Below are 27,839 nucleotides of genomic sequence, written 5' to 3'. Positions count from 1 at the left end.
ATCATGTTTTTGTAACTATATATTCATCTGAAAATTTAAAAATTTTAATAAAATTATGGTTTTTTTGTATTTTTTATAAGAAAAAACTAAATTAATCAGAAAAATTAAAATTAAATTCGCGATATATAATTATATATATCAAGAAAGTTTAACATGATGTATATCACCTTCATATTAATAAAATAAAATCTCTCTATAAAGAATAATTTCGTAACTCTATGGTACTATGCAATTGATTTTATGTATTATTATATTTCCATTTTACTTTATTTTATATTATATATTTTACTTTTGTATAAAGAACTTTGTAAAATAAATATAAAGCGCTTTTCGACTATTTCAATATTTAAGTGGAACGGAACTAAAATTCGACAAAAATAACTGCGGATGTATTTAATGCGAGTTTTTATGATTCGAATAAGCCTCTTGTTTTAATTAAATACACTTGCGATTTTATTACTTAGTACAGCGGTCCGTGCTGCAAAAAAGTAAAGTTTCATAAATTCGTCTATTTTACTTTGCTGAAAAAATTGCAAACTACGCTTGAGTCTTTTTATTATGAAAAATTAACGTTATGCATACATCAGACATTCTATTCGGAAGCTGAAATCGGGAATTGCAAGTAAGAGAGACAATTCGTTTCAAAGTGTTTCAATATTTCTCATTTTATATAATAACACGTAGTAGTGACGGTTTTGGAAATGTTAATCTCACTTTTTCTATTATTTATTGTCTGTTATTTATTAATTTTAGCTAAAAATACTCTTAATCCTTACGATTCATTGGTTTTCTCTAAACTTTTTTTCTCTTTTGTCAATCAATAATGTTATGTCACAACGATTCCAAAATTACAATTATTTTGAAAACGTGCTCCTGCTTGAAAAACATCGAGCTTCAAATGAATTGTGAAAGATAACAGACAACTGCATCCCGATCCCGTTAATACGGCTGTTTAGTTTTTCTTAAGAACTCCAGATCGTATGAACTAAATATTTCTGTAAGCTATAGGATTCCAAATATACCGCTTCTTTTTCCTCGTTTTAATGTTTTCATTTCCAATGTTTATACAACGGAATTATAATTAAAATCCGAGAAAAAAAAGAATAAACAAATTTATTTCGTTAATGCATCTTTCTTTATGCAAAAGAAAGAGCATACAATTTACAATATATAATATACAGTGTATATGCAGCTTTCTAAAATTTCTGATATATTCGAGAATCAAAAATCGCAAAATACATTAGAAATATATTTTTACTATGTTGTAGAATGATTAAGTTTCGTTATAAGTTGGCCAAGAAGAGTTCGAGATGTATATTTTTGCAAGATGCATTTGTAGCAAAGTAAATGTCTTACGCTATTTTGTGTGAAATAGATACCAATGAATGCAACGACGAAAGCACAAATCGTCTTTGAATTTGATATGATTTCTATTTCGATGGTTTCTATTTCGATCTCAGTCGTGCAATACAATTTGTAGCATAGTTCGATTACCCCCTGGCTTTGTTATCAAAGCTTCGGATGTGTTGCAAGCCCTTAAATAGTATCCGAAAGGAGGAATACCAGGTTGCTGTTTCACTTTGGTATAATCAATTACACTTTGGTATAATACTAATTACAATGTACGTAAGATGTGTTAGAAATAAGATACTTTTAAGATAAATGCCGATTATTAAAAATAATTCAAAAGAGAAAATTAAACAATTCCTACATACCTTGTTATTACATCATCAATTTTAAAGAAAGTTTTTCAATACATATTTAATTTATTTTAGACGTTTTACATATATAATTTATGTTTAAGCAATCATAACATTAAGATATACATTTTATATAAAAATAAATTAAAAGTACAAAATAATGATTTAAAGAATTAATAATTAAATAACGAATTTACACAATAAAATTTAAAATTTAATTATCTAATTATATATGCAGAATATTATAAAATTATTAAATTTTTTGTCTTCCTTATCATAAATTTTATTACCAATTTGAAACTTAATAAAAACGTTATAGCGTCTACAGCAATAAATTAAGAAAAATGTTACTAACTAATTAAAAACTTTAAATAATAAAATTAAATAAATTAAATAATAAATACTTAAATAATAAAATTATATTGTTAAATTAAATTCGAACACGAGAAATATTTATATTGCCCAAAACAGTCTTGGTTAAATATTTGATAATCTAGAAATAACTCTATAAAGACAAGAAGCAGAGCAATAAAAGTTTCATATAAACAAAATTCCCATTCTCTTTTTTCTTTTCTTTCTCGCATTTAATTTTCTAGAAACATTTAATTTGAGATGCATTTTTAGAAATATTACGATGTTTGTTCAGGGTGCAATCTTCTTATAAGCGGCTATAAATTCAGACTCTCTTTGTACTTGACGACGTAGGGACGTAATGCATGTACGACATGCACAGACTCCTGCGAGAAGTAGTTTACAGACGAGATCACTTTTACGATGCGAACGCGCGTCCTATCGCAATGTGTAGCGCTGAGGTGAAACGCGAATGTGAGGGTGACACAGAGACCGGTTGGACTTTATGAAGTAAAAATCGAATCCGTTTATTAGCTTTTGGGTATCCATCTATTGCATATGGAGCGAAAATCAAATCCATCTTTTTTGAAGATTTTTCTATAGCGCTTTTTGAGACGCGCATATAAAAAGATGATTTTGCGGTTATTTCTGAGAATTTACTCGATATACCACCAGTCCAATCCATCTACAAGTCTAATTTGAAATATTCCTACGCAATTTTTCTCTTTCCTATTAAATTTTATTTTACATACAGTTATTAAATTTCTCTAAGAAAAAAGATTCTCCTAAATACAAAAATGTAATAATAAAAACTCGATTGTATCTTATTGTTAGTTTAAAAAAATACATTAAAATTATAATTCTATTTTCAGTTTTAAACATTTTAATTTCAATTTATGTTAAAAAAAGAAATATGTTTATTGTAACAAACTATTTTCAATATAACATAAATTTTATACCGCTTATTTTTGACAAATCAATTATAAAAAGTTGATTTTTTAATTTTATGTTTAAGATTTGAAATATATCGATAAAATTTGTGAAAAGATTCAAGCAATTATTCCGATGGATATTCATAGAAATATTGACATTTATTACGTTATAAAAACCATTTTTTGATAATTTTTGATAATTATTATATTTAATAATGCTTTATAAATTATAAATATTTATATTTTTTCTGGAAGAAAAGAAATTCTATTCGCGCAATTTCTAAGAGCAAAAGATTGCTATTATAGAATCGTCGTGGTAAATTTTCACTTTAGATATTATCACGAAACACGTGCTCGAGACATGCGTTATGCATGACATATGTTGGAATAGCGACATACATCGTACATTTTCATAAGAAATTTACACGCGATACTCTCCTTATGCACGGCAATCCGCAATCTTACGAAAGTGTGGACATGTATCTGCTTTCATCACGGGGTATTTCGGCATAAGAAAAAAAAATGTGCTTGCTCGGAGTTTATGGAACCAACCCCGCGCTTGCCCGCTTCTATTCTCTCGTTACTTTTGGCTGAAGTGCATTTTGAGGGAAAAAAACGTGACTCATATATGTAATCAACATCACAAAACCGATGGTTTTAAGAGCCTGCAGAGTACGATATGAAATATTCTTGGCATAATATCATATTTCGTCATATGCAATATTACATTTTATCATCGTATAATAATATATATTATTATTATATATTTATGATTTATATATCTTCAGTTAATAGTTATACAATAGTTCAAAATTTTTCGTAATTTATTTATTGTTAAATTTATTTTATTCAAAACCTGAAGTTACAATGCGCGCCTTGTTGCAGTTAAACGATGATAAAAAAATAGATATAAAAATAACTAACAAAACAAAATTTGATTGTCTTAATTGTTCCTAAAACTCCATTTATCAAAAGCCTTTAACTATCAGAATTAATTGAAGCTATTTACATCCTTCAGGATATTGTTTTCAGGAAATGTATGATTTAATTAAGCCTTAATTAAGATCTCGTTGTTACCAGACATAAGATCTATGTAAGAAATTTCTGATTCTACGTACTCGCAATGCGAGTTATTCCGCACATTCTCCGTGTAATCATTTATGCATATCGGTTACTGTCACGTTCAAGAAAGATGTAATAATTGTCTGCATTTTACGCGACGGATATCAAACGACACCCTCCTTAAATGCACTTGGCAGGAATCCCCTTCACAAGGGAAATTGCGAAGGCACAATCGAGCACTCGCGGGATTTGGCGAGTTCATTTACTCGCCGATTTAAATGTCTTGATTAGAGATAAAAACTTGCAAACTCTGCATCCCTAAGTTTTCGCTTCATTAATTTTTCTTTTCTTTTTTTAAAATGGTATTTTTTGGTTTTTAAAAAATGATTCATTCCTATGGTCAGAAAACGTCAGCACCTTAGGTAAGCGTAAATCTCGATCTCTCCATGTCTAATCATTTTCGAGCTTAATATTCTCATAAAAATTTCTAATATTATGATATACCTTGTCAATTTAGAACTTGCAAAAGTATCGCAAAAATTCACTGTTTTAAACTTATTATCAGCGCATTTTGACGCATTCCAAGCACACAATATGGCACGTGACACATAAAGAACAAGTGTTACCTTGATAAGAATCACATGTTGTTGGCTTGCGCTAGGATACAATATATTTCGTAATATCCACAACAGTGGGCTCGACTTGAAAGGACGAATTTTTAAAGAATTCCGAAAATCGTGACTTCCGGAGCAATATTCTCGGATATATGCAAACAATTTTTACGCACATACGCATGCCCTCACATACAACTTGTCTTATACGTCAATTTACATCTTGGAGTAAAGAAATTCAATTATATCGCTCAAGTATCTTTGCAGTTGATGCGATTTAGCAAACTCCACAAGGAATTTCTAACATTCGCAGAGACACGAAGTTTCTGCTCGTGACACGTATTTTCTAGTATAATGCGAACGAAATATGTTGTTTTGTACGACGCTGTTCGTTAACTTCGCCATTGAGAACGAGCATATAACGACAAATTGGGATCCTTTGATGTAGTTGAAATGTCTCGTTTATATCATCTTCATAATTTTTCGGTAGATTAGAATATCTTGACATTCTTTTTTCCTACGTCTTCTAAATTCAAATTTAAACAAACTGTAATAAGATGTAATAAAAAATTTACATGCATAAGAAGTTATATCATTTTCTGATTTTTTTTCAAAACAATTAAAAAAGATAGAAATATTTGAAGATTAGATGACAATGTAAAATCACTATTATTTTACCCACAATGTTTTCTTGAAAAAGTGTATTTAAATCTTCAAATGCGAAATAAAATCGTCAAATTGTTGCATCAATTCTATTTAAATATTAAATATTTAATATTAAAAAATTTTAACGTTGCAATATGCACCAGACGTTGAGAAACAAATATAACTTGGCTCAAATTGGAGGAAGTAATAGACTCTAAAACTAGTTCTCTCCTCTTACAAGATAGAGTCAGCTGTTTGTCAAATCAACATTTCTTATCGCTAAGATATACACCTGCGCAGAGCGAATATGACAAATCTCTGTAATTCATCGTTAAGCTAAGCTGACGTAAGCTAAATCCTGCTTTTCCGTTTCCACATATTTAATACATATACGTTCAAGTGGATGTTCAATATAATTTTAACTGTTCCGAATTTCATCAAACCGTTTTCATTCTATTATTTATATTTTAAATCTTAAATTACGGGTTTGCAAGAAACATCTAAATAAATCAATCCTGAATTCTTATATGAAATAGTAACGTCAGATAGAGTAGAAATCCTTTCCTTTATAACTAATTCTAAAATAAAAAAAGCTGTTGATTTCTGCTTGCAATAAACTACTTTCGTTCAAATTTTTTTTTCAAAGTTTTAAATTGTTCTAACAGTAAAATCTTCGGACGATTAACCTAACAGTTTGTTTTCTTAAAAATCCATGTTAAAATTTAATGTACTTTTCCATTGGTTATTCCATTAGACACTTATGTTGACTTCTTTCTAGTAATTGGACAGCAAAATGATTTAGATCCCAATCAAGAGCTTTTCGCGCAATTATTGTACAGAAAAGCTGTACAATATTTAAAGTCAATTACTTAGCAATTAAAAGCTAATAAATAAATAAGAAACTATGTAATTGAAATACATAAGTAATAAATTCATTAAAGCATAATATATTAAATAAAAGTTTAATATATTATATTTAATATATAAAATTAAATTTTAATTATAGCCTTTATTTTAAGTTATATAATTCTATTTTAGATATATAGAAATATCTAAACACGGAGAATGGGGTCATGAAATTTAAAAATATTAGAAGCAATGTAGTATCCTAAAGCTATTTTGGAAATGAAAATGCATCAAACGGATTCAAATAGGACAATGGAATTAAAAGAGCAATTGTTACACAGCTCGACAATGGAGACACGTACGCTCATGCATTCGCATGAATGCGGTTTGCCTCAGGCATTGGTTTACACATGCAATACGACATGCATCGCAAATAATTAGAATCTTTATAGAAACAAAGAGAGATACGCGTATACAGAAGCTATATGCACATACATGTTGTTGTCAAAAGATGATTTTCGACCGTGTCTCTTTGTTTGAATTTATACTGCATGCGTAGCTTCCTTTACAAGAATTCCAAGATGCGTGATTTCAATTTTAATAATAAATTCTATAATCAATTTATAATTATTACTTTGATCATTTTTAAAGTACAGAGCACAAATAAATAAATAATAAAAATAAAATTATTTAAATATCTGAATGTCGCCTTGTCAAAATTCCTTCATGTATAAATAATAAACATTGTATGAAAAATCTTGCATAATCTTTTTTACAAAATTAATAATTTTTTAAAACTTAAGGCAAAATATGTTGAATAAATGATTTAACCGAGTTTAACCGAAGCTAACAGAGTTTTAAATTAACAGAGCTTTAATGGAGTAAAATAAAATTTTTTGTCTATAATAAATTATTCACACTTCCAATTATTTCCGAATATATATATATATATATATATATATATATATATTTATATATATTTCAGAATGTTTCTAATATATATATAAATTTCAGAGTGCATTTTTAATTTCCAAAATTTATATTCACTATTCAGAAGTATATGATATATGTATCGGATAATAATTTAGAAAGACATATATGCTATATGTACATCGGGTAATTTTATAAGCTTTTATTGGATTAAATGGTTGCAAAAACCGTGCAATTCATATATGACATGTATAAAAATACAGGAAAAAAATATTACAAAGTATTGCTGTTTTTTTTGAAGAATAACGTAAAATTATGATATGTACAAAAAATAACAATTACAAAAGTGTGATTTTTAAATAAACTTTGATTTTTATTCTTTCTCGACGTTCAATTTATTGAAATTATTTTTTTGTCATTGGAGCTTTATCTTAAATCATGTTCGCCTAAATTGAGCTTTAATTAAGACCGACCGGTTCTTGCGCACGTTTTAGAACATAGTCTTCATGGCAGAAGTTAATAAGGCTCGTAGATGGTGGCTTCGTATTACGGTCACGTGAAGATGACGTAAAACGAGACATGAACAGAGTCAAGTGAAAAAGGTCATGCGTCAGCCAGAGAAAAAGTGAAGAAAGGAACGAATAAAAAAAAGGCGAGCATTAATTAAAGCAAATTACAGATCTTTTTTTCAATTCTTTCTTTTGTATCACCTTGTACAAATCGCTGCTGCCACCCACGCCAAGAAACAAAGAAAGGTTGCCCTTGCCTTTGTGCACACATATCTATATAACATATAAGTTGAAATCGGGTTAAGTCGGATAAGCCTAACTCTTTATTGCTTGCTTTTATCTAAATTCGCGGCTTTTCGCGGTAATTCCAGGCAGAGTATCGTATATACTTACCCCGCCCTCAGAGGCTCGCAGATAGCGTAATAGCGTTCGAAACTGATTGCTAAAATTGTGAGAACCGAAGCGTGAGCAACAGTTAATTCCACGAACGGGACAGCCTTGCCTGTAATAAGAAATTATTCATGTCTTTTTCAAAATTTTCTCTTTTAAAAAATTTTTTAATTTTAAATTAAAATTTTAAAAAGATATAAATGTGCAATAAGTATATATATATATATATATAAAATTAATTGTTTGTCGAATAAAATTGTAAAATAATATAGTATTATAAGCAAAATTATTAATTATTATTATTATTATTATTATTATATCAATTTATACAGCAAATTTTCCCGATTAATATAAAATTTTTTAAAATAATTGTATGTATAATTTTTCATTCTTAATTAACATAATCTTTTGATATTATTATCTTTGTGCAAATGAAAATAATATTCTTTGTAACAATAAAACTGCCATAATTTTTATTTTAATTATAAAAATATAGTTTTATAAAACAATTTTCTTATAGACACGTGTATTTGGCACCTTTTTTATCTTTTTTTTTTAAATAACATGCGGAACACAAAATGAGAGAACTATCAAATTCGTGTGTAAACTCTGATATTTTGTTTTAAAATTCTCCAACATCAAACTTGCCTTAATAGAAATTTTACTCTTTAAAGTTTTAATATTGATCTGAAACTTTATCTATGACATTAACACGTTGTGAATACTATACATAAAAAATAATTATAAGTAATAAAATATAAATACTTCTACTTAAAAAAAAAAAAGAAAGACCTAATTATACAAGTAAAATAAATAATTAAAATTTTATTAATAGATACATTAATAATAATTTATATTAAATTTTCAATAGCTATGCATACATTTAATCTAATTGTTTTCAAAACAATATTACGTGTTCATTAATAAAATATCCTTAATCTCATTAATAAATCAAACAAGGTAATGTTATACAAACACTCATTCGATATCGTACATCATATCGTTGAGAATATTGAACAGAGTGGACTCTCTGAAGAGTCTCTTATTTACACGCTAGATAAAAAAAAAACAATGTTTTCGTAGATGCGTGATTTATAATTTCCGAAAAGGATCTCGCTTGAAAAAACATGGTGCTGCAATAAACTGCCCCAACATTCCGGACACTATCATTCTCTTCGACGCGCATCCATTCTTTCATTCATCCGGTGTTCACCTGCTTGAGCAATAAAATCGTTCATCTTTTTGACATTTCCCTTTAAAATAAAATGGTACGACTTTTTTTCGATTGGCTTCAATTCCCTATCGAGGCAAATTATGGAATCTACAATAATAGAATCTCCTAGAATTAATTAAATGATATGTCTGCTGGAATATTCTGTTACTTAAACATTCATTTATGCAATTTTCATCTCTTTTTAAAGCAAAAATATTCATGTCATGTTTATTTTCAGAAAATGTTTGAAAATGTTTCTCGTATTAGACTGAAAGAACTTATTGTTAGATGTGTGGTTTGAGACATAAAATAACAATTTCCGAAATCGTCAATAAATATGTTAACAAAAAATCAATTTTCTAAATCTCTATTATTCTACTTAAAGTTTCCCGTTTAACGATTATTCCATTAATCGAAAATATGCTACGATTGTTTGTCTCTCTAATAACTTGAATAATGCATTTTTTAACGAGAAAATCAGTTGATTATTATCTGCTTTACGCAGAGTTCTTTGAGAGCACTAATCGCTTTAATTCGTGATTTAATGAACCGCATATTAATTACGACTTTTAATATTTACAATTATATTTAGATTTGGTTTGTATAAACGATCATGAATATTGAGTTAATGATTCAAAAGCCCATTACATATTGAGTTTATATTTAATATAATGAATAATATAATTTCCTTGGAATCCATATATAAAATGTTATCCGAGAAAAAAAATCTCTCTTCAGCTATGAAAATATTTCAACAAAATTGTCAATACGCAGATAAATTTCTTATAGGAAAAAAACAAGCAGATAAATTCAGTGTTGATGAAGAAAGGAGCTCTCGAGAAAAGCATCAACAAGACCATTACTTAAATATATCTATATATATCCCTCTTGATTAATTTCTAATAAATTCAAAGCACAACTCAACTCCTCTGGATCGATTAATTATGTACGTTTTTAGTTAAAGTCACTGTGACACAAGAGGAATAAAAAAAGGAACTCAAATAATATATTTAAATTTTTTATCAAAAACTATTAAAGATCTCTTCTTATTACTGTTTTTATAATAGTGATAAATTTTAAAAGTAAATAATTATCAAATGCTAGATTTGAAAATATAAAAATGTATAAATCAAATAATTACAATATAAATATAAAAGTGCAATATATAAATCAAAATAATTACAAATTAAAATGTTAAATTTTTAAAAAACACTTATTTAAATATAAAATTATAATTTAATCTTCTCGCGCGTATTTGATATAATAAATAATCTAATTATCGAGAGTGTGGAATAGTAGACAGTGCATTGATCTAGTATGCTAGAGATCTGGATTCGAGTCCCGAGATCAAAATATAAGATCAAAATATTTTTATATCCTCTCATGTCTCCTCTCGGTCTAACAAACCAGTATTCTTGCCCGGCAATATTCTTGCCCACAGAATATTTGGATGTATTATTTCAGTATTTTTTCAATGTTAGTTCAGTAATCAAATCCGGTCGCTCAATATAGTCAATACCCTTCATAGTTAGATTAATATAAATAATAAATAAATTAAAACCGACATCATCGTTGCTTTCATATTTGAGAGTTACACCAACCCCCTCCCCTCATTTTTTTAATTTAAGACTTTGCCTTAAAAAAGAGGAAGAAGAAGAATTTAATTATCGATAAAATTTTAGCATGCATTATTCGCAAAAATAAAATCTTATTAACTTTAGAGAAATCGTAAAATCTCTTTAACTTTAGAGAGAAGAAACATATAAGTTTTTCATTCAAATAGAAATTGCCTATTATTACTTATTTATTTGATGTTAAATTTTCTTCTTATTTAAATATAAAGTATTTACTATTTGTTACTTGTAAATTTGTTTATCTGTGACACTAACTCTGTGATATCAAATTAAAATAAAAATATAAAATATAATATAAAATTAAAATTTAATAAAATCCGTAATTGAAGTTGAGAACACGTCCACTCTTTTATTGTGTTTTTTTTCAACAACGGGTCATGGGGGCTTGCAAGGGGACATTCCAGACAAATTGCCCTAACACCTCCGCCTTCGTAGGAGGGCAATTGAACGAGAGGGTGGTTAGATTTTCCTTCAGAAAGCTTCAAGGGACAGCCGATCCGTCTTGCGGCGGTTCGGACTAGCTCTATAATAAAGATGATACGCTGGCATTTTCCTCAAAGTAAAAGATAGACCCTTTCAACTTCCTGCCTAGAGCTATAGCTGTACACGATCTGGCAATTAAGTCCTTCTTTTCTTTCACAGAATGCAATAAAGATAAATACGCGGCTGATTTTTATTTATTCGGTACACATAAACGAACTTAATCTCGTTATGTACATACGTAACATGTATTTTAATTTAATGTGTAATTTTAATTTAATAAGATATATATATTTTATGTCATGTCATAATTTCAAATAATGTTGTTAATAAAGAAAAATAATATCAAGTTCCTTGTTAAATTTGAAAAACAGCGAAAACATAAAAATTTCGTAACACGTTCGCTGAGATCACATACCCATTATCTGTTATCTGATAGTTTTCCTCCCAAAACAACGTGTAAACGTTGCTTCAACCCTTATCTCCATTATTCACTTAACTAATTTCTATATGCTTTTCCTCCGCTTTCTTGATTATAAACTATTGTACAAGTTTTACATATACATAAAAATTAATTTTTATTTTAATATCTCAATTAAAGAAGTCTAAGAGTCTTTCAGATAACAAAAGCAATAAATGTATAATAATAATAAGTATAGAAAGCAGAAAACATATAATAAAATATTAATATTTAAATTTAAATAAATGTTGTCTATAAAAAATATATTTAACTACTACCTACATATTTGTACAAATAGCTTTTTATTTAAAGATCTTTTTTTATAAAGATAAATAGTATTTCCAATAAAGTAATTTGTTTTTCGATAACGTATGATTTCGATAAGATGTAATTTAACGTTGCATAATTTTAACATAACAAAATCCACGTATTCGTTAAATACGCTAGGAAATACGATATTCCCATTGAATTTTCTGTACGAAGCAAATTAGAATAAATCGTAATAATGATTGTTTTCATGAAATGTCATAAATAAAAAATAAAAAAAATTTGTTTATTATATATATATATATATATATATAAAGACTATTTTAAACTAAAATGCCAATAATAATATAAGATATAAGACATAATATGTTGATATATAATTTATATTTATAATAAAGCTATTTTAAGATTATTTTATTTTAAAATTAATAAATAAAACGTCATAAATCAATAAACTAAATCAATATTTTTATATGTATTTATTAAAACATTTATAAAACTACATTATAAATTTATGAAGATTAAGTTATAAAATTATATTTTATTCTTTATATACGTCTCTGTATTTTATACATTTTTTAATTATTCAGAATCTCTCAAGAATAATAATTTGTACTGTAACTGTTACTATTCTCATTAATAACAACAATCAAATTTAAAATAACTTTGGTTATATTATTACAATCCATTTTATTAAAAAATTAATTAACGTAAAAAAAGGTATCAGAGAAATTTTCTATTTGTTCAAATCGTTAGGTAGATATTTATCAATATATTTGAAAGGAAAATTAATGAAATCTCTTTTTGTTGATTCGTGAAAAAGAATATTTTTGCAATATGTATCAATCAAATCTCGTTAACTGATTTCATGATGAATGAATAGGGAGTTTTCTTACACCGATCCTCTTTATCCTATTATATTATTTATTACGGAAAATATAAAGCTTATAGAAAGCAAGGTATTACCGGGAAAGGTTTGCCTTTTTATCCATCTATACGAAAAGCTATTTTCACAATCGATTATCTGTGGCGCCAGCTTTCATAATTCAGCACATATGTTCGCGGTCGGTTCTTATCACCATTGCACGGATCTCGAGTTACCCAAGAGGCCTCCCGAGCGGAAAGCTATTTTAACACATTCTCAATCAACGCTACGAAGATATTGGGTCGAATCCTTCTTTCAAATAGTAGGCAAAGAGATCTTATTGCGCACAGAATAACCAGTCGAAATACATAAACAAGCGTATATATTATCAACAAAAATTAATATAAGATAAAAAATTTATTAACCTTCTTACAAAATTATTTGTAATCAGAGTTATTAATTTTTATATAAATTGTTCTTGCATATGCACGTTTTGGAACATCGGTTCTATCTAAGAAGATCTCATCCTTTCGCGAAATGAGATAGGAGTGACGTAGTTAGACATGACAAGATGATGCCTCCCTGTGGGCCTTAAGCACTTTATATCTGATATGAAGATGTAATGTAAGCTCTTCAGTGTTCGTTAACACAAACTACGAACTTATTTTAACAATTTCTTAATATCTAATTTAACTAACTTCTCAAAACTTTATCATTATTTAATATCATATTTACAACCATATAACAAATAGAAATTCATAACATAATTATATGTTATAAGTGCAATTTCTATTTTAATAAATTCTTTTATATTAAAATATATCAGAACTAAAGAATTTTCATTTTTATTAAAAAATAGTCTCAAATCCAAAAAAGCTTGTAAAGATAAAGTAGTATGATAATTAATCAAGAAATCAGATACAAAATAATACAAAATATTAAAATAATAATTTATCATCATTATAAATTGGATAAAGTAGAAAACATAGACATGCATCTTCATGAATTAATTAATATTGAACGCATATCTATAATATTGTTATCAACATTGTCTTGTTTCTTTTATCGGAAATTTTTTCGGTTCTTAGGTCTTCGAAGATATTATTTGCAAGAATTGCTTAGAATCGTATAATTTCGCACTATCATTTTCATCGTAAGAAAGTTGTTATCTATCATTCTACGCAGGAAGATCTCTTTTCTTCTGCAAATGGATCTCGCCGCAGATCGATCAGAGGGACGAATTAAATGAACCAGCACATTTATTATCGCTGATCTTATCATATATAGAATACCCATTTGAGCTTTTATACTACTTTTATGTCGTGAAGAAAGAATTGTAATCTCTGAAAATATTCGGTGATCCTTATAAGTAGTACAGATCAAGTCTTTTGTCCTCTTAGATATCCGAATGATCGATAAAAACTTTATTCATCACATATATACATGTTTTTATAAGATTTTCGAGGTAAGTTTTATGTCTAAAAAAAATTATTAATTCATTTGATTTGAAAAAAATTGATCCAAACTTAAAAGATTCATAGACTGTATGTTATATTTATAATATCGCGTGAACAATGAAAACTTGTTTATAAATTATTATATCTTTAATAGAGAAAATTAAAAGGCTACATATTAAATAAATCCAATTAAAATCTAAATCTATCTTGTATAGATAAAAATTGTGAAATGCCTTATGATAACATTTTCTTATAGAAAATGAAACATGCGAAAAAGGAAAGTCGCGGAAAGAAACAAAAACAACAATAAAAAGTAAAGAGAAATAATTTTGACCGAGGAGGACATCGAAGGAATGCGAAATAAACGCGTAAAGTAGCGAGAGAGACGGACGATTCGCTCTCGTCTGGTGAATCTGTCTACCTTTGCTCAGACCGAAATCCCATAGAGTCTACCTCCTAGCCACCGGCGCCTCTCTATCGTATTTCCTGCCATGAAGGTTAAAGAAAGAATTGGATGGAGTATCGGCAGGACAAGAAGAGGTGTTATACCGGGCGTTAGCATTAAATGCTTCGACGCGGTACAGGCTAAGAGCAACGGTAATTCATAGCGGGGGGTAGAAGTTCACCTACTCGTTTCAGCCCCCGTAGGTTATCGTCGAGCCTGTCCAGCAGGATTGAGGCACTGTCGCGAACAACGTGCGTACTACTCTGTTCCACCTTGCCCTAGCCTTGCCCCAGCGATACAGAAATTCCTTCAAGGGCTTCGCGAGCTAAGAGACCGCTTTCATTAAATCCCATACAATTGATAAATGCAAAAATCTCAATCGTTCTTAAGAGAAATCGTGTAGGAAATGAATTTTTTTAAACTACTTATCAGAGATAAGCAGACACATGTTGAACTGGATTCTGCGGAGATCTAAACTTTTTGATTGCAATTTTGCAATTTTGTTAAAAATTTCAACGTGACGTTATCATTATAATTCGACAAATGTATCAGTGATCAATAAAAATCAGTATTCTAAGAGTGCAAAAAATCAAATTGCAAAATGCAATTTTAGAAATTAAGATTGCAACTCATTGTCTTATTTATAACAACACTCGATAAAATTACATAGCGCATCTCTTCTCGAAAGAGCAAAGAAACAATTTTTAGTTAGTCCTTATAGAAAAATAAATTTTAATAGTTTTACTAGCAAAGAGCAAAGAGTCTTCACACAAAGAAATATCGCAATTATACGTCAACGCGAAAATCACTGTTCGTATACCATGTGCCGTATAATTAATATCCACGCACTGTATGTAGTAACTTTTCTCGTTAACATATCGATTTTTCTTCAAAAACTCGAGAAACTTCACTTCATTTAGTTTACGATCTGTATGTATCTTGCATATTGAGTTTATACTCGTATAATATAATTCTTCATAAATTTACATAAAGTTATAATTTACTATGAAAATTAGTACGATAAGTAAAAATGACGTTGATTTCAAATTTGTCTAATTTGCGGAATAAATATTATGTGTATTTTTTAAAAGTTTTAATACAATTTTATGAGTTTTTGTTATAAGTATGATTTAAATAGACGAATGATTTAAAGGGCAAATCATTCGTGAGATTTTGTTGCGTCATGAAAGATTGATTAATCGAATTATAATTTATGATTTTTTTTTTTTGAAGTTTTAATACGTTTGCAATGATAAATCATTCAAAGCAGAAACAGAGTCAGTCTTTGGGGAAATCTCTTCTCAAAAACGTCTCACAAAATGTTACCGCGTGTACAAATATCACAGAAGAGTAAAATATTTCTTGATTTTCTTATATTATATTCCTTCTACGAGAATTTTTTCCTGAAACGTTCACCAGAAACTCATCAAAATTGTTTGTTACAGAAACAGTTTCCCAAATTGCCTGCTAAAACAAAATATTATTCCGCCTATATCTGATTATCAGTAAAATAAACAATAAACTTCATAAAATCTCACATACGTGTTAAGACATACATTTCGTCTTTATCGAGCCCATTCGACCAATAACATATAGTTCCAATCAATTTTTATTGATACAGAATTAAGATGAGTTACTTCTAAGGCAAAAAATTATATAGATTGTTATACAGTTTTTACAAGACGTCTTAATGATAAAATTAATTTTAATTTCTAATTATTAAATTATAAAAAAAACATTTAAAAATACTGTTACTAAATATTTTTTAGTAATTACTTAAGACAAATTACATATGTAAATTTTATTATAAATTTTCTATATATCGCATTAATAAAATATATGTTTTAAATCTGTATAAGTATATATAATAGTGTGTTATTTCAAAGTAAATGAGCTTAATTGTCAAGATTTATTTGCTGGAGGAAAGTAGCAATAAAGTTTTTGCACAGAGAGTAATGAAATCCAAAATGGATTGCATTGCGATGAAATTATCAACATTTTATACACGAGAAGATTTGCTTTTATGACCAAATTACGATTATGTTCATTAGACAGTATTGTCTACACAGAAAAAACACATAATCATCAGGTCTTTGCAGATAGATTAAAATTATAGCTCTCGCACGTTTTTTGCTACGTAAAATCTCATTTTCTCTAGTAAAGGACCCGCGGGAATAAAAAGAAATCTAGAAATCTTCTTTATTCAGCGGTAACAGTCAAAATTCAATATCATATTTATTCTTTTAATTTATTAAAAAATATATTTTTAATATCTTTTATATTTTTCTAACTAAAAATTATTAAGATGTTCTAAATCATTTTATCATCTTTTTTTTTATATCATCATTAATCAAATAAAAACATATCAAGTAAAAATGATTACATTTATTAAACGTATTATGAAGTCATTAAATTAATGTGCATAATAGTATATTCGAGCATTTAATTATGTGACTAATCCAATCCGGGCTTATCGCTGAGTGCACGATAATTGTTAAAATGGTTCAATGAAAGTTTTGTATATTATTATAATATTATTTCACATGACAATGAAGAATTATTCATATAAATTTGCTAATATCTATTAACATTAAATCTAATTAGAGATATGATATTACGTTGTACATGACAAATACAATCAGATTATAAAATCTATTGTTCAAAATATAATTGTGCGTACAGAGAAGTACAAAGAAAATAATCTGGAATTCAAAGATTTCATTAAATGTTCTTAACAAATTTGAATCTTTGGATGATCTACGATGTACCGTAATATCAAATAATTTGTCGCATAAGATCATCGAATTCTCTTTACGCAATAAACACAAATTATGTGGACTTTTATTGTATAGTTTATTGTATAGTTTGTATAGTTTGCGCAAACATTTCTGCAATCCATCGCATAAAGTGATTTGCATACATATATGCATGACCAATATTGACAATCGACTATTCATCTATTGAAATATTATCACTAAGCATATTACGGTAACATAAAATTTTATTATCTTCAAAAAAATTTAATAATACGTTGCATAATTACATAACAATAATAATTTCTTATCGTTAATTAAGTTTTATTCTGCATTTTCAAAAAAAAAAAGCGTATTCGAATAGGAAATTAAAAATTATAATCTTTCTTATCATAATGTAAAAAAAAAATATATTTTTTATAAGCATTTCATACTGTTTCATACTGTTTATTGTTATATGTATAATAATATAGTAACATTTTATAAGATAATGTGCGTAATAGACTTCTAGCATTGTAGCTTCAACATGGAGCTGCATTTCCATGATAAGAATCGAGATGATCGACACTTTTCCAGTTTCAAACGAGATGATCTTTTACAAATGATATGGAATAATCTAACATCCAAGAAAATATCATGTTCGTGAATGTAGGCAGACTCAGTTTATACAATAGATGTCACCCCATTTATCATTTAGGATCTTCCGCGAGATAACTTTGGACAAGCCATATGTTCGCCGTTCCCAATTTTCTCGAGAATGCCAACAGCATACATACTGCTTTTTTACCCTTCGTAAAAAATCTCTTCTCCAGGAAAATTTTGCATTGCCTTATTTCGTAGAATAATGTAATGTAACGAGTGATCTGATAGACGGTCCAGCAAACGTTTGAATGTCACGCAGTAATTTGCTGCGAAAATCGACTCGAGTTACGCAACTTTATCATTTCCGTTGATTCCTGTGAAAGTTAATTAAATAGTTTGCCTTAGTAAAATCTTAGAAAATTTTAATATACATAGAATTTTGATATCTAGAATATTTAAGTCTCTCATCGTAGTGGACAAAATGTTTAAAACACGTACACAGAATAATAAAAAGTCTCTATTTTAAAAATTCTCCGGGAGGCCGGGATTACTTGGTAGTAAGGATTAAATTAAAAAAATACTGGAAATCTTTAAATCTCCTGTTGCTTTATAAAATCCAATTTTTGAAAGCATCTTTCTATATTTTAATAAAAATGTTATTGTAATTTTATGATAATTTTAATTACACATTTATGCTGAATATATAAAAAAATATAAAAAAATTATAAGATTCTTTTGTCTAATTGTATGGGAAAATTTTTCAAAATATATGTACAGTTTGCATTTAACAAAAATATTAATTTTTTCTTTGTCCAATGCTTTGCTTCGAAATGCCATGTATAGTAATTTATAATTTCTCAGAAGTATGAACTGTTGATATTATTTTAACGACTTTTTAACAAAAATCATTAAACGTAACATGTTATCGGCAATCAGAACTAATCCGCAGTAAAATAGTCGTTATAGTTTTGCAATGAATGTTCGACTTTAAAAAGAAATGATTCACGATTTCATAAGTTTTAATAGTTTTCAAATATGGAATTTATAATCTCTCGACTACTAGATTTTCATTCTAAAAAATTCTGCAAGTATAAAAGAGATTATGTTAAGGAATATTGGATAGAAGAGATTAGTCTACCGAAAGGAATTTAATATAGTCGACCACTTAAAGCCGACAGCTTCTTTACCTTTACGGGATAAGCGAAAAAAGGAAATAGCTTGCGGAAAATCATTAATTAAACAATAATTAATAGTTAGATGAACAGCCAGATTCCACATGTATCATGGATTTCCATGTATTTTAACAATCGAGTATTTATTCTAAAAAGTATAAAAATATATATTTTTTGCATTGAAATTTAACATTCACATTTGCTAAGTAAAACAAAATAAAAGTGTTTGTAAAATAATTAATGATTTCGAAATCAAAATGCAATGCAGCATCTATCTAATATTATTAATAATACAATGCTTCAAAATGAACAGTAAATGTTATAATAAGAGTAAATAAAGACTTCTGAAAATTACTAATATATTTCGCGTTGCATAGTGATTAATTAACAATATTGACGGACGTATCCGCAAATAATAATCCGCGAATGGAATTACATGATGTATATATGATACAAGCGTTTCTTTTTCCCAGGTTTAATTACGTCACTTTCATTAAATTCAATTCGCTATCTTTGCCAAGGTTTGTATTAACATAGATGGGTAAACGATGCGATAGGGCCCGCTTAATTTCTTCATTATCTATTTGGGTTAGTACACGGCACGTCGCAACTCACCGATTTCTGTAATCGTTTCGCTAAACACGCCGATATTATGCAAGACACTCCACCGAGTGTCCCGTTTTAGATACGGATGTTAAAATTTTGATACACACACACACACACACACACACACACACACACACACACACACGCACGCACGCACGCGCGCACGCACGCACGCACGCACACACTGGCAAAAACGTCTGGTTGAAAATGAATAAACCCAAAGATTCTGATTATATCAATCAGAATTCTGGTTATCTCAATTAAAATTTTAGTAGATTTAAGCAGAAATTTAACAGATTTAAGCAGAAAATTCTATTTTTTATCCATTTTTTACCAGAATTCCAATTACTTCAATCACACCTTTTTCTCAGTTTATATATATATATAAAATTGTTCTTTTTCATTATTATTCCTTAATCATCCATTAAGAGTTTCATAAATTTTTCTACTATAAATAGATTATATAATTGTCAATAAATTCCGTAATTGTTATCAATTATACTGTATATATATATATATATATATATATATATATATATATATATATATATATATGTGTGTTCCATATCCATACACATAAACAAGTATCAAATATAATGGAGATATAAAAAGAGAGAAAATAATAGATCAACACAAAGTTTTGCATACATTACATTTATGCATCAACGGCTAAACGCGTATTTTAATGTAACGCTCGTGAATCATAATTTGTGTCGCATTATTTATAGAACATTTTACATCCGTAATTTTAACCTTATATCCAAACGTGGTCTTGAAGATTTATAGATCCACACAGTACGAAAGGAAATATAAAGAATTAACGATGATTTATTGAAATGGCGAAAATAATAAGCAGATTTCGTGCAGATTAACGTGCGAGTTAAAAGATAATTATTACATTAACGTATAAAGATGTCCCCAATCATTATCTTTTATTATCAATATTAAATATAATATATATATAAATATAATATCGTTAACAAAATATTACTGGAATGCAATAACGACATAGCATTTATCATTTATCTCGACTAAAGCGCCCGAATAAAAATTGCATTTTCTCGCATAGCAAGAAGACAGCATAGTTCGAAGGTGAGGGAAAAAAGAAGAAAAAAAATAGAAATTCCTGAGCGCAAATTACGTTATGTGCAGCGGAAACGAGTGTGATGATAATGGACTTTGACGGCTGTCCAAATTTATCTACAAAGCGACAGACGAGAGTCAAGTCGCGTGCTTTTCGTTTGAAACAGCTTGGGCAAATATTGGACAATGATTTGCCACGTAACTTCCACTTTTGCCGTAACGAATATGCATGCTAAATTTTATATTTCAAACTAGCTCGCAAATCAAGTTTCACAGATTTTTTAAATATCGAGTTGTTACATTGTAACCTTATGAGCCTTAACAATAAAATACTGTCTATAATTATAATAATTTTCTGATTTAAAGCACTATTACGAAATAGCGAACAAATAATTTTGATAATTAAGCACTTAAAATTTACATTTAATGCTTTTAATGGCACCAACAGATTTATAAAGTAAAACAACGTTGTTCCATTTTCTGGCGCTTTCATTTGCGATTGCTCCATTACGAGCCTACCAGCTGTTACCCGGTGCTCAGATTTATGGGTATAATTGAATAGAAAAGAAGAAATCAATTATTTCCTACAGAAACATAAACTTCTTAGAAGGAGAAAAACACATTCTCTTCTTTAACCCTAAGAAACCTTTTTCATCGACCTGATTTCTAAATTATCCACTTATAATTTATTTTATTTCTCTTAATTACTCTAACTTGTAAATTATGTTATATAAAAATTTAGAAATATAAATTTAATAAAATATTTTATACAATTACAATACAAAAATCATAATACAATAATTATATACAATTAACGTCACTTAAAGGATACTTCGATATAATCACTGCAATGCGCAAATATTGATTTCTCTTAATATTCAAACTTCATTTTTCAAGAAGAAGAGGAAAAACAGGAAATTTTATAATAGTCAAAGTATGACTCGCGTGATAAAGTTATGAGAAATGCATCGTAAATCGCAAATGATGATTACTGAGTTGCGATAATGTTCACAATGGGATATTATTTAATCTTTCTCCGTAATTCATGCGAAAATAATTGTTCAATACTTTCAATTGGAAATGTTCGATGCATATGTCATTGTCGTTGTTTGAATCTATTAATTGGAATTCTTCTATTTAAAATATAACAATTAACTACATGATTTCATTACCGTTCCATTATGAATCGTCTGTACATTGCAAGAGATATTGCATGTCTCTTTGTGTTCAAAAGATACTAATTTCAAATGAATCAGACAATTTTATTAAGTGAAACAAAGACATACAAACGCTCATCGCAAACGAAATATGCATACATATAATTTTGGCATGTGTCAAGATATGGCTATCCACGAGATATAAAAATGCGTACAATGATTACTCTTTAATTGCGCTTTTTATTAACTTTTACGTTGTCGTGAATAAAAAAGAGACAACGATTAAAGTACATGCTATCACATAGCATCGCGTGATGCAGCATTATTTGTCATCTTCAACCTACTTTGAGTATTAGATACGGCCCAGATGCGCAAATCGAATTTCTATCCAGACAGTTCCGGCTAATATAACTTTTACATCATGTTTCTTCGGACAAGTCATTTGTTATGCACTCTCCTCTCGTCCTAAATTCTTTTTTAAGTTTCTTAGCTGCAACATATGTCTAGATGTCAAAAAAATAGTAAAATCGATAAAAATAAAAATAAATTATTTGCAACCAACGCTCAATTTTTATCTAAAATTCTCTTGTCTAAATTTTTCAAACATTATAAATACATTTAAAATTTTAAAAATTTATGACAAGAAAAGCATTCTATTTTATTTTTTAAACATTAGCAGTATACATACTACTTATATTAAGTATACATACTATTATAATAATTAAAGTAAAAATTTCTATGTACATATAAAGATAAAGACTTTCAAGTCTAAAAACTATAATAATAATAATCTATTATAATCAAAATCATGAAATATAAATGTATTACTGATAATAATATTAATTTTATAATGAGTAATATTACATTATAATCGTTATTTGCTAGATGAAGGTTCTATTTATATTGATTACAATAAAAACTATTCATCATTTCAATTTCCATTTATTCACCAAATAATTAGTAAATAATTATTAATAACGATAGTAAATTAAAAATATTAATTTTCTGGCAATATTTTCTTAATATTTATGCAGTCAATTTCAAATTAAATGCAATTACAACTTAACTACTCAGAAGCTCTATTAAGGATATATATTTACAGCACGTTTAACGTAATACGTTACATATTACGTGTGCAATTTCATCAAAGCTAGAACTTTAAAAATCTTAAATCGTATCACGCATTTCCAAGTTATTTTTAACTACATTTCTTCCTTTAATTATTAAAACATTATTAATTTAAAAATTAGTACGTTATTAAAAATTAAGGAAAAACAAATATAAATACTATTACAAATTATAATATAATTAAAATTATTTTTTTAAATAAATTATCGTTTACTTAAACATGATTTAAAATTAATCATTTCTATAAAAATATCATTTACGAAAATTTTTTTCAGTTTTTTATTTTATTCTTTTCAACCTGTAATAAACAGAAAAAAATTAAAAATATTTGTTTATAAACAACAATTATTTTCTCTTTTTCAATTATCCCATTATTACCTCCTACATAGAAATTTGCCTAATTCGAGCCTAAGAAAATCTAAGTTTGAACGAAGTACCTCGAAAGTCAAACTTAGTAGAAAATCTCTTAGGATAAGATAATGAATGAAGATTGACGAACCATACAATTTATTCAAGCCTTCGACTTTTCAATTAGCAACCATTCTGGGAAAATTGGAACATTTTGTAATGAAGTATATTGTCAGTACGCGTTATGTTTACGACCGTAAAAAGAAATTAATTGATGTCAAAGTCAATGCGCTTTTATTTCTCTTGTTAATAACATTCGTTGTTTGTTTAACTTAACTACAAGAAGCTTTGCTAACAATGGCTAACAAGAACTGACATCGTTCTTATCACGTTGAATCTTGAGGTAACGCGCATCTTACCTTCGCTGATTACCTGTCGCGCAGTGTAACGAGAAAAATATTTTTCAATTTCCTGTCGACGTCAATGTGCATAATAACTGCTTGGTAACAAAAAGACGATGGCAGTGATTGTGACGCAAGAATCACGTAATTGGATGCTTCATTAGATTGATGGTGCAAACGAGAAGAAATTATAATTTTGCACCATTTGATTAGATCAAACATTGAAATCGATACGATATGCTTCATGTAAAACGAATATTACGTACAAATATTCGAAATTTTCTGATTTTCTTAGTTTAGATTGGAACTTTAAATCCAGATTTAAATCCAGATCTTTGAAATTTAAAAATACATACTGTCCAAAAATGAACTCGAGTTTAGTTTTTAAACTCGCCTCCTTCGAATGTAAACTCATTATGTTTACGCACGAATTTATTTTGGAAGCTAAATGTGACGCTTGTTAATACAATCGTCTTTTGTCTTTTCTCACATGTCACTTTGCTAAGGACAATCGCCGATGCAACGCGGTGCATTCGCCATGAATCTGTTTTACACAAAATATTCCGAACTTCTCATCATAGACATTTAGTCGATAACATCTGCGATTTGTTTTTCTTAGACTCTAACGATGAGAGTCAAAACACTTCAATAGAGTGGTATTCATAGATTAAAATATAATTATAAATCACTTTTATATAGATTTTGACAAACATAATTAATTTTTATTAAATAGTTTAAGTTTGAAATTTTTAATTAAATAAAAGCTTAATAAAAGCTGAAAAATATTTAATCTCAATGTGTCCCTATAACAATCACATTTATTTCTTATGAATAAATTTGATTAATATAATTAACAAATAAAGCTATAGTATTTTCAAAATTTTACAAAAGTTGAAAGCAAGCAATTGTCTATCTCGGTATTGTAATTCACATTGAGCAATCTAAAGTCGATAGCACTTTTGCATACTAAACTTCCTTTCCTGAACGAAAGATTCATATTCATAAAATACTAGCCTCATAAGATAAAGCTTCCAGTGTAATATAAAATATCAAAGGATAGAAAAGAATTGTCTGCAATAGTACAACAGAACAAATGTTGCGTATTGTTGCGCGTGTTGACTTTCCGCTGAAGGCGGATTCTGTAAAATCGCGTCAAGAGTCCAATCAGATGTTGAATGAAATACCTATGCACTCTCGCAAAAAGAATCGTTACATAACAAAACAATTACATAAAGAGAATAAAGACAGACTATAATAAAATATTTGTCTTAATGATGAAATAATAAATATACAATAAAAACTTTACATGGAGATTGCTTCTGCAAAATTATGAAAATTGCAAATACAAGGAAAAGAAGTTAAAGTAAGATAAAAAAAATCAGAAAATATGTTTCTTGTTTTTTTTATATATACTTTTTTTATTTATAAATAAAATAGATGTAATAGGACAAAAAACTTTTTATCTTTATGTGTTTTCTTATTCTTAACCATTCCTTCAACAAAAAAATAAAATTTTAGATTGGTAAGTATAAGAAATAACTGCAAATAAATTCAATCTATAAAAGATTAAAAAATATGTAAATATGAAGTTTTTATATTGAAATCGAATGACTACTCTATCGAATAGATAATAGAAATGAGATAAATAACTATCTGATTAAGTAAATAACAGAAATGGAATGAATAATCAGTCAATTAAATAAATAACAAAAATACTAAAATTTATTCGTAAATTTTTTCAATTTGACTTACTATTAACCGAATTATATCGAATCATTCATGGCAAGAATAAAGTTATGCATTTAGTCTAATCGCAAAAATTTTTTTAAATTAAAAAATCATAATTAATATATAATATAATTGCAAAAATCTTTTAACATGATTTAAAATTAAATCTTATAAAAATTTTATTTTAATAATTTTCATTGTTTTTTGCGAAAAAATCAAATTAGCTGAATCTGTCAAATTTACATAAAAACATCAACTTTTTTTGGATGATTTTTTTGGATTCTGTTTCTTCACAATTCTCCAGTCGAAAAATTTAACAGTGGCATTAAATACACAAATCTCGTTTTAATGGCCACACATTTAACAACATCGTCATTTCTTATGAAGAGATACATGATGACCTATATATTGCTAATCATTGTCGAGTGACAGTGAAATTGTATGGAATGCTTAATTGACTAGAGCGAAAGAGAAGAGATAAAAGAAAAGAGAAAAGTCTGTCATGTGATTTCACGTGTAGATTCTATTGTCATTATATTTAGCTTCAAAACATCGGATAAATAAAAGAAAGTGTGTTATGTAAAGACAAAAATTATTTTTCTATCGCGTACTTTAACTTTTTTTTCTTTCTTTTTTTATCCTTTTTTGAAGAGAATAGTACAATACATAAATGCATAAGTTAATAAACTATCTCAAAATTAAACGTTAAATGCCAACTAAACAAAACTGTTTTAATAACATATACATTAATATGTATATGATACACAATTTATATTGCAAAATAAAATGCTCTGCCCTATATATTCAGCAGATAGTAATTATGCATTGTAGTACAATTTTATTGAAAAATATATAGTAAATATAAATACCATTCGCCTATTATTATTATTATTATTAATCAAGAGATTTTTATAATAACTAAATACAGTATTATCTATAAAGGTACAATATTTAAAATTATTGTTATCGACTTCCAATATTATCTTTTTTAATAATTGATAAAATTATCAAAAGGCAATTAAGTTTAATATAATTAAACTTAATATTATTAATTTATCTATATTTATCTATATTTCTAAATTTTTTATAAAATAATACAAACAAATATTTGCACAATTCCAGATCAAAATCGGATTCAAAACTGATGAGAAATATCGCAGATGTTCATAATTTTATGATTTAAAATTTTTTTTCTCGACTGTAGATATCTTAATAACATGTCAATATTTTATGTTTCGTAAAAGTTTTTGTGACAGGTGAAATTTAATAAATTTTACAGTAGAGTATTTTGTCTTATAGAAGAAAAATTTTACACCATACTTTTACATTTTCTTTTTCACTCGCATTCTGACATGCTTGACGATATAAACAAAGATTTTATTAAGCACAGTATATTTTCTGTTATTAAAATTACTAAAGTGTTTTCTTATTATTATTACGCTTATCAAAAGGAGTAAATTTATTAATTTACATTTGCGTATTAATCAGAGGTATTGATTAGGAATCTCTATTTAAAGACTAAGGAAAAATATAAGACGTAAATATCACAACAGTCTTCATTAATGAAATACTTTTGTGATAATTAACGTAGGTTTTTTCTGTTGATTCAAATAAATTTACATACGTAACTCAATAAATTAATTTTTACAAATATTAATAAAATTCAAATTATATATAATAATATCAGATATTTTTTTAGAATGCATATTATACATATGATGTTCAAAATTTTTTATTATCGTATCTCACAAATTTATTTTCATGCTTGATTTATACTGTCAATCTGCTGTCATGTTATAGCAAACAAAACATAAGCTTAATGCAGACACAATTAATTAAATAAATGTTTTGTTCCGATATCGATAAAGTGCAAATGAAAATAATAGATAATTAAACACCTGATATTTTTCCACATTTTGCAATATCAAAATATCGATTTATAGACATTACGTGTTACTTAGTACATGCAATAAATCGCAGCCAGTGGATCTTATAGTAACATATATAAATAACGCGCGCAGACATACGCTAATAAAAGAAACAGAACGTTTACTATCGATAAAAGTGTTGCTAGCGAAAGTCAT

The 27,839-nt window shown here is 27.4% G+C and overlaps 1 protein-coding gene across 4 annotated transcripts in view; it reads right to left on the bottom strand.

Moving 5' to 3' along the window:
- The window catches only part of ETHR (ecdysis triggering hormone receptor), a 43,531-nt gene that overhangs the window by 8,741 nt on the left and 6,951 nt on the right, over window positions 1–27,839 (bottom strand). For 3 of the 4 annotated variants that reach the window (XM_011632491.3, XM_089082248.1, XM_011632490.2), the window contains 2 exons: window positions 7,980–8,088; window positions 7,788–7,859 (listed from right to left, as the gene is read on the bottom strand). In XM_011632491.3, coding sequence (XP_011630793.2) covers window positions 7,788–7,859; window positions 7,980–8,088 — 181 coding nt within the window. The remainder of the gene's footprint in view (window positions 1–7,787; window positions 7,860–7,979; window positions 8,089–27,839) is intronic. The other variant, XM_089082247.1, reaches the window with a different exon arrangement.

This window comes from Pogonomyrmex barbatus, unplaced genomic scaffold (assembly GCF_055798465.1).
Source record: "Pogonomyrmex barbatus isolate J1 unplaced genomic scaffold, ASM5579846v1 scaffold6, whole genome shotgun sequence".
Classification (NCBI taxonomy): domain Eukaryota; kingdom Metazoa; phylum Arthropoda; class Insecta; order Hymenoptera; family Formicidae; genus Pogonomyrmex; species Pogonomyrmex barbatus.
The sequence above is the reverse complement of the archived record's forward strand: the minus strand, read 5'-3'. Positions and strand labels throughout refer to the sequence as shown.